Source organism: Rhincodon typus, chromosome 33 (genome assembly GCF_021869965.1).
Source record: "Rhincodon typus isolate 14 chromosome 33, sRhiTyp1.1, whole genome shotgun sequence".
NCBI classification, from domain to species: domain Eukaryota; kingdom Metazoa; phylum Chordata; class Chondrichthyes; order Orectolobiformes; family Rhincodontidae; genus Rhincodon; species Rhincodon typus.
Window position 1 is genome coordinate 31832433 of NC_063364.1, and position 8598 is coordinate 31841030.

An 8598-nucleotide genomic window follows, 5' to 3' on the forward strand; every position below is an offset into this window, starting at 1 on the left:
ACCAGGCCCCAAGAAGACTTTCCACATCAAGCAGATGTTCACCTGCACATCTGCCAATGTGGTATACTGCATCCGCTGTACCTTGTGTGGCTCCCTCTACATCGGGGAAACCAAGCGGAGACTCGGGGACCGCTTTGTAGAACACCTACGCTCGGTTCGCAACAAACAACTGCACCTCGCAGTCGCGAACCATTTCAACTCCCCCTCCCATTCCTCAGACGACATGTCCATCCTGGGCCTCCTGCAGTGCCACAACGATGCCACCCGAAGGTTGCAGGAACAGCAACTCATATTCCGCTTGGGAACCCTGCAGCCCAATGGTATCAATGTGGATTTCACAAGTTTCAAAATCTCCCCTCCCCCTACCGCATCCCAAAACCAGTCCAGCTCGTCCCTGCCTCCCTAACCTGTTCTTCCTCCCACCTATCCCCTCCTCCCACCTCAAGCCGCACCTCCATCTCCTACCGACCAACCTCATCCCGCCCCCTTGACCTGTCTGTCCTCCCTGGACTGACCTATCCCCTTCCTAACTCCCTACCTACACTCACCTTTACTGGCTCCATCCCCGCCTCTTCGACCTGTTTGCTTCCTCTCCACCTATCCTCTCCTCTATCCCTCTTCTATCCGCCTCCCACTCTCTCCCTATTTATTTCAAAACCCTCTTCCCCTCCCCCTTTTCTGATGAAGGGTCTAGGCCCGAAACGTCAGCCTCTCTGCTCCTATGATGCTGCTTGGCCTGCTGTGTTCATCCAGCCCTGCACCTTGTTGTCTCGGATTCTCCAGCATCTGCAGTTCCTACTATTTCTGATTCATTATTAAGTTGGCGAGGGTTCAGCAAAAATTTACCAGGATGTTGCCAGGACTAGAGGGTTTGAGTTATAAGGCGGTGCTGGGACTTCTTTCACTGGAGTGCAGGAGGTTGAGGGGTGATCTCATAGTGGTTGATAAAATGCTGAGGGGCATAGGTAAGGTGAATAGCAAAGGTCTTTTCCCCAGGTCAATAAATGTGGAACTGGAAAAGCATAGCTGGTCAGACAGCATCCAATGAGCAGGAAGTCAACGTTTCGGGCTGAAACCCAAAGGGTTTCAAAGCCTTTTCCCCAAGGTAGGGGAGTTCAAAAATAGGGGGCATATTTTTAAGGTGAGAGGAGAAAGATTTAAAAGGGACTGAGGGACAACTTTTTCAACTGAAGGGGACTCATATGTGGAATGAACTGCCAGAGGAAGTGTTAGATGCAGGTACACTTGTAATGTTTAAAAGACATTTGGACAGGTACATGAATAGGAAAGGTTTAGGGGGATATGGGCCAAACGCAGGCAAATAGGATGAGTTGGTCAGCGTGGCTGAGTTAGACCAAAGGGTCTGCTTCCATACTGTATGACTCTATGACCTCGGGCTGACACAATAGGTTGAGTGATGTCCTTGTGTGCTGTAAACTTCCTCTAGTGTCTATGGTTAAAAAGCTAAATTTTGAGGAGATTCTTAAAGAAAGAGAATTATGGAGAGACAGGTTTAGGTACAGAATTCCAGAGCTCGGGATAGACATATCCGAAAGTGATGTTTAGTGAGAAAAGGAAGCAGAAGATGGACAGGAGGATGGAACTGGAGCAATGCATTAAACCTATGTTCAAGAACAATTGGCTGACAAGGAATGGCTTATTGGAGCAGTAAATACTGTTTGGTTCACTCATAACTCTGATAACCAATGTAGCAAGGGTTGGGGGTTGAGGAAGGACATTGTCAGAATCCGTGATCAGCTCCCAATGCTGTGGATACTGCAGTGAGATGGGAGTAGCATTGTCAATCCTCTAGGAATACTGTGGAGCCTTCAAGAATTGAAAATTAATCTCTAGGGCACTACTGTGGGCAACTCAGATGAAGATGCCTGGGGTGGAGGGATGAGATAACAATAGTGTGTCTGACTTTCATTTCATTTGAAGAGTTTAGTTTATTAGTAACAGAAATTTTGGAAATTGGGAAGGCTCTTTCACCCAATGGTGCTGTTGGAGGCAAGAAGTTACGGTGAAACCTCCAGGACTATGTCCAGTTGGAGTTGAGAACGTGGCTGGGTAAACAGGGTGACTCTGCATCTTGACTTATTTCAGGTTATGTGGATATTGGGCTGATTCCTGAAGGTGCCCGTGAGATTCGAATTGAGGAGGTCGCAGAAGCTGGGAACTTCCTGGCCTTGCGGAGTGATGATCCCGAGAAGTATTTCTTAAATGGTGGCTGGATAATCCAGTGGAATGGAGACTACAAAGTAGCCGGGACAACATTCACCTACGAAAGAACAGGGAACCTGGAAAATCTAACATCGCCAGGACCTACCAAGGAGCCAGTGTGGATCCAGGTAGGTTTGCATTTCATTCAGAATTTACAGCTATCAAATATCTATTTAGCCTTCCCTCCTCCACAGAGAACAGTTCCAGTTCCTCCAAATCTCTCATCATTACTATGAACTTGCATCCCCTGGAACCATTCTAATAAACTTCATCAGTACCTCTCCGAAGCCTTCATTTCCTTTCTAAAGTCTGGTGTCCAGAGTTGGAGTCAATATTCTAGCTGGGACCAAGCTCGTGTTTTATGTTGATTCAGCATAATTTCCTGGCTTTTGCCTCTAATTACAATGAAGTCTAGGGTCCCGTTTGCTTTATGAATCTTAGGGTCAGGCATCAACAGTATACAGAGACGGAAAAAAATACATTGAACTGGCTGGCCTTTCATCTATGTAAAACAGCTGCCACTTTTGTCTATTGAGCAGTCAATGTTCCAGTCATGTGGTGCATGTCAAACTTTTTAAGATGTTCCTGAGAGACAAATAACATTATCTTCTTTCTTTGCAATTGAGAATCTTGTCCTTGAGGTTTTTGTTGATGCAAATGTTGATGCAAGGGAAGCCAGGGAGAGGATGTTTGGTATGATGCTGGGAACAGGCAGTACAAAACACAAGAGGTTAAACAGTAGCAGATAGTGTTGATAATGAGGAAACATCATTGTAGGTGAGGAGACCTTGTGGTGTAGACTTGGATAAACAGCAATACTGAATGCATAATCATTGTCTAAGCTGAGACCTCAGAAACCCTGAGCAGATTGGAACATGATGTTTTAATTGAAACTGCAAAAGTTTGTAAACTTCCAAAAAAAAATGATAAATGATGACCTTGAAGAAGTTGAGTTTTTGCTTATATTTGTTTCCAAAGGCTGTCAGACAGTGTCTGACAACTGACCAACTCTCCATACCTCATGTGTGAGTCAGTGTTCTCTTAGACTGTGGGACAGCTCAACAAAACTTAACCTTAGTTTTGTCTGGTGTCAGCAGAATAGCACCATCTGACAGCGGTCACTGGATGGCAATCAGAGAAACAGAAAAGAACCACGAAAATTGTTTTGATTAAAAATTGATGATGTTGTTGCAGTCAGCACACAAATACACTTCTTGTAATTTGTGGATTTCTGGTAGCATTGAGACAAAAATGAGCTTGCATCAGGGCTGTGAGAGGTTTAATCTATAGTCTCTGGAGCTCATTAAGTTCCATCTGCACATGAAGTGTACAGCTACAGGCAGCATGGCAAACACATCTAATATATTACCAGTCAATTTCTCATGCTGCACGACCTAAGTTAAGATCCAATGTCATTTTCAGTGTAGTATTGCTGCTGACTGGAAGTTAATCTCAGCGCCTGATGTTCAGTCCTTGAGTTAAAATCTGGTCTATTAGAAGTTTCTGTATCTACAGTTATAATGGAAACCAGTGAACACACTGTGTTTCTAATGGTGATACTGTAGTGCCATGCCTGATGAGAGTATGTATCATGGTGTTATCTGTTTACATAGGCCATTTTTTTAACTCATTCATTGCCAGGCCAGTATTTATTGCCCATCCCCGAATTACCCAGAGGGCAGTTGAGAATCAACCACATTGATGTGGGTCTTGAGTCACATGTACACCAGACTAGGTAAAGATGGCAGATCTCCTCCCTAAAGGACCAGATGGGTTTTTCCACTTAATCACAGATTTTTTTTCAGTTCAAATTCCTGCTATGGTGGGATTTGAACCTGGGTCCCCAGAACATTAGCTGTATCTCTGGATTAGTAGTCTAGTGATAATGTCAATAGGCCATCACCTTCCCATTCATTCTTATTGAAACATGGACACAAATATTTAAAATGGAAACAAGAGTTATCATTTTTAAAATATATTAGTGATACATAATCTTTGAATATCAGGGAGAACCAATTAAAAAGTTATAATAATCATATTTCCCAGTTAGTTTCCTAATTAGTTACAGATTACAATTAGACAGTGGTGATCTCTGTTTAAGGAACATGGGGGCAGGAGGAGGCCATTCTGTTTCTTGAATCAGTTCTGCTGTTCAAGTTGATCTGTATTTGAATTCTATTTTGTCACCTTGTTCTTTAATAGCTCAGTTGGCTGGTCAGCTGGTTTGTGATGCAGAGTGATGCCAACAGGCAGAGTGAATTCTGCACTGGCTGAGGTCACGGTGAAGTCTCTACCTTCTCAACCTTGCCTGAAGGGTAGTGACCTTCAGTTAAATTCATCTTGTTGTCTCTCTCCAATGAGACAGCAGCAGTGTAGTCTACGAGGTTGGTGCTGATTTAACCCTTAATACTCTTGCCTGAGGAAAAATCCATCCACCCAGCTTTTAAAAACATTAATTGACCCACCCACCCCCAACCTCAATAACTTTTTGGGAAAAGAATTCAGGAACTCCTTTTTGACATCATGACTGATCCCTTATTTTAATTTTGGTGTGTTATTCTGGTTTCCCCCACCAGAGGAAATAGATACTTTTCATCAACCTTATCAATACTTTTAATCATCTTAAACACCACAATTAGATCACCCTTAATCTTCAATATTTGGCGGAATAGATGGCTCATCTGTGTGACCTCTCCTCCCAAATTAAGGTTTAAATGAACTGTAAAAAGCTAAAGGACACTGATGTTAATCAACAGAAGATTGCCTACTTTTGATAAGCTTGAGGTATCAGTTAGGATTCTCTGAAAAAGGCTGGTCTCTTTGGAGATTGGGACAGGGCATGAGATAAGGATGAGCTGCAGGATCAGCTTGGATTTGATTGAATTGTGGAACAGGCTCAAGGAGTCATGTGTTCTAGCTCTGCTCCGATTCCTTATGTAACGTTGTGTGCCTTGTATGAATGCACATTCTGCCACATCAGTGATTGTAGTTGGACAGTAGTGAGGTCAGCTCATTGCTCCATGTATTTTAACATGACTGAGAGAGAAAAACAGCATGTGCTGTTAGTTGTTGCCAAGTTTTATGAAAATACAAACTGCTGTGGCTGATTTATAGCTAGTCTGCTTGTTCCCTGTGCTGTTTGTAAATCATCATTCAATGTGTTTTTTGAAAATATTAAAGACCTTTGTGTTTTGGCCCAACTTGCTCTCTCTCTTCCTCAGTTCTTTTCTCACCATGTCACTGTTCCTGGCTCTCACCCTCTCTCTTTGTCTCTTACACACTCTTTCTTTGTCTCTTGCTCTCAGTCTCTCCCACACTCTTTCTCTCTCCTGAAGTCATTGATCTGTGCTTGGCTATGAGTTTCACAGAGAACATTAGCAGCCTGCCTAAATTGACAGACAACTCGTCAAGTGTGACCAGCCCCCCTCCACCCTACACAGACAAAGAGTCTATTCAACCACAGAAAGCATCACGTTTGACTGAATTCTTTTCAGAGGCAAATTCCAACACTTGGAACTGGGTCACAGGACACCAGTCTGGATTCGGAAATGTTTTACTTGTTTCTCCCTCTTAGCCAAAGAACATGAAAGGAAATTGTACGCGTCCAACTCGCAGCTGAGGTTATATACCTACATGCAAGCCGGGAAGTGTATCACTGACCTCCTGATATATTTGTTAGAATTTGCAGAAATCCAGTGAATCGATCCCAAGTTCCAAATTGGCACAGACTGAATGAAGAGGCGAACAGTAAACATACAGATACACATCAGCCAAAAAGAAACTTGTATTTGGCTAAGGAACTTTAATATAGCTCCTAAAAACAGTAATACTGACCAGAGATAGTAGGAACTGCAGATGCTGGAGAATCCGAGACAACAAGGTGCAGGGCTGGATGAACACAGCAGGCCAAGCAGCATCATAGGAGCAGAAAGGCTGACGTGTTGGGCCTAGACCCTTCATCAGAAAAGGGGGAGGGGAAGGGGGTTCTGAAATAAATAGGGAGAGAGTGGGAGGCGGATAGAAGATGGATAGAGGAGAGGATAGGTGGAGAGGAAACAAACAGATCGAAGAGGCGGGGATGGGGCCAGTAAAGGTGAGTGTAGGTGGGGAGTTAGGAAGGGGATAGGTCAGTCCAGGGAGGACGGACAGGTCAAGGGGGCGGGATGAGGTTGGTCGGTAGGAGATGGAGGTGCGGCTTGAGGTGGGAGGAGGGGATAGGTGGGAGGAAGAACAGGTTAGGGAGGCAGGGACGAGCTGGACTGGTTTTGGGATGCGGTAGGGGGAGGGGAGATTTTGAAACTTGTGAAATCCACATTGATACCATTAGGCTGCAGGGTTCCCAAGCGGAATATGAGTTGCTGTTCCTGTAACCTTCGGGTGGCATCGTTGTGGCACTGCAGGAGGCCCAGGATGGACATGTCATCTGAGGAATGGGAGGGGGAGTTGAAATGGTTCACGACTGGGAGGTGCAGTTGTTTATTGCGAACCGAGCGTAGGTGTTCTGCAAAGCGGTCCCCGAGCCTCCGCTTGGTTTCCCCGATGTAGAGGAAGCCACACCGGGTACAGCGGATGCAGTATACCACATTGGCAGATGTGCAGGTGAACATCTGCTTGATGTGGAAAGTCTTCTTGGGGCCTGGGATGGGGGTGAGGGAGGAGGTATGGGGGCAGCTGTAGCACTTACTGCGGTTGCAGGGAAAAGTGCCGGGTGTGGTGGAGCTGGAGGGGAGTGTGGAGCGGACAAGGGAGTCATGGAGAGAGTTGTCCCTCCGGAAAGCAGATAAGGGTGGGGAGGGAAAGATGTCTTTGGTGGTGGGGTCGGATTGCAGATGGCGGAAGTGTCGGAGGATGATGCGTTAAAAAAAAAAAAAAAAAAAAAAAAAAAAAAAAAAAAAGGGGATTCTTTGTTTAGTTCTTATTGCGTGGACGGGGTGTGAGGGATGAGTTGCAGGAGATGTGGGAGACACGGTTGAGGGCGTTCTCGACCACCGGGGGGGGGGGATGTTATGGTCCGGCCCGACCAGTCCCCCTCCACTGACACCCTCATCCGCTTAGCCGAACTCGTCCTCACCCTCAACAACTTCTCTTTCAATTCCTCCCTTTTCCTACAGACAAAGGGGGTAGCCATGGGTATCCGCATGGGCCCAAGCTACGCCTGCCTCTTTGTAGGTTACGTGGAACAATCCCTCTTCCGTACCTACACCGGCCCTAAACCCCACCTCTTCCTCCGTTACATTGATGACTGTATCGGTGCCGCCTCGTGCTCCCACGAGGAGCTCGAACAGTTCATACACTTCACTAACACCTTCCACCCCAACCTTAAGTTTACCTGGACCATCTCTAACACCTCTCTCCCCTTCCTGGACCTCTCTGTCTCCATATCGGGCAACCACCTCGAAACCGATATTCATTTCAAGCCCACCGACTCCCACAGCTACCTAGAATACTCCTCCTCCCACCCACCTTCCTGCAAAAATGCTATCCCCTATTCCCAATTCCTTCGCCTCCGCCGCATCTGCTCCCAGGATGAGGCATTCCACTCCCGTACATCTCAGTTGTCCTCGTTTTTCAAGGACCGTAACTTCCCCTCCTCGGTGGTCGAGAACGCCCTCAACCGTGTCTCCCACATCTCCTGCACCTCATCCCTCACACCCCGTCCACGCAATAAAAACCAAAAAAGAATCCCCCTCGTCCTCACGTACCACCCCACCAACCTCCGGATCCAACGCATCATCCTCCGACACTTCCGCCATCTGCAATCCGACCCCACCACCAAAGACATCTTTCCCTCCCCACCCTTATCTGCTTTCCGGAGGGACAACTCTCTCCGTGACTCCCTTGTCCGCTCCACACTCCCCTCCAGCTCCACCACACCCGGCACTTTTCCCTGCAACCGCAGGAAGTGCTACACCTGCCCCCATACCTCCTCCCTCACCCCCATCCCAGGCCCCAAGAAGACTTTCCACATCAAGCAGATGTTCACCTGCACATCTGCCAATGTGGTATACTGCATCCGCTGTACCCGGTGTGGCTTCCTCTACATCGGGGAAACCAAGCGGAGACTCGGGGACCGCTTTGCAGAACACCTACGCTCGGTTCGCAACAAACAACTGCACCTCCCAGTCGCGAACCATTTCAACTCCCCCTCCCATTCCTCAGACGACATGTCCATCCTGGGCCTCCTGCAGTGCCACAACGATGCCACCCGAAGGTTGCAGGAACAGCAACTCATATTCCGCTTGGGAACCCTGCAGCCCAATGGTATCAATGTGGATTTCACAAGTTTCAAAATCTCCCCTCCCCCCACCGCATCCCAAAACCAGTCCAACTCGTCCCTGCCTCCCTAACCTGTTCTTCCTCCCACCTATCCCCTCC

General features: G+C 46.8%; 1 protein-coding gene across 1 annotated transcript in view; it reads left to right on the top strand.

The window, feature by feature from the left end:
- Positions 1-8598, top strand: part of LOC109914167 (A disintegrin and metalloproteinase with thrombospondin motifs 7-like) — a 172451-nt gene that overhangs the window by 80420 nt on the left and 83433 nt on the right. Inside the window, exon 15 of the mRNA XM_048615760.1 lies at positions 2107-2351. Coding sequence (XP_048471717.1) covers positions 2107-2351 — 245 coding nt within the window. The remainder of the gene's footprint in view (positions 1-2106; positions 2352-8598) is intronic.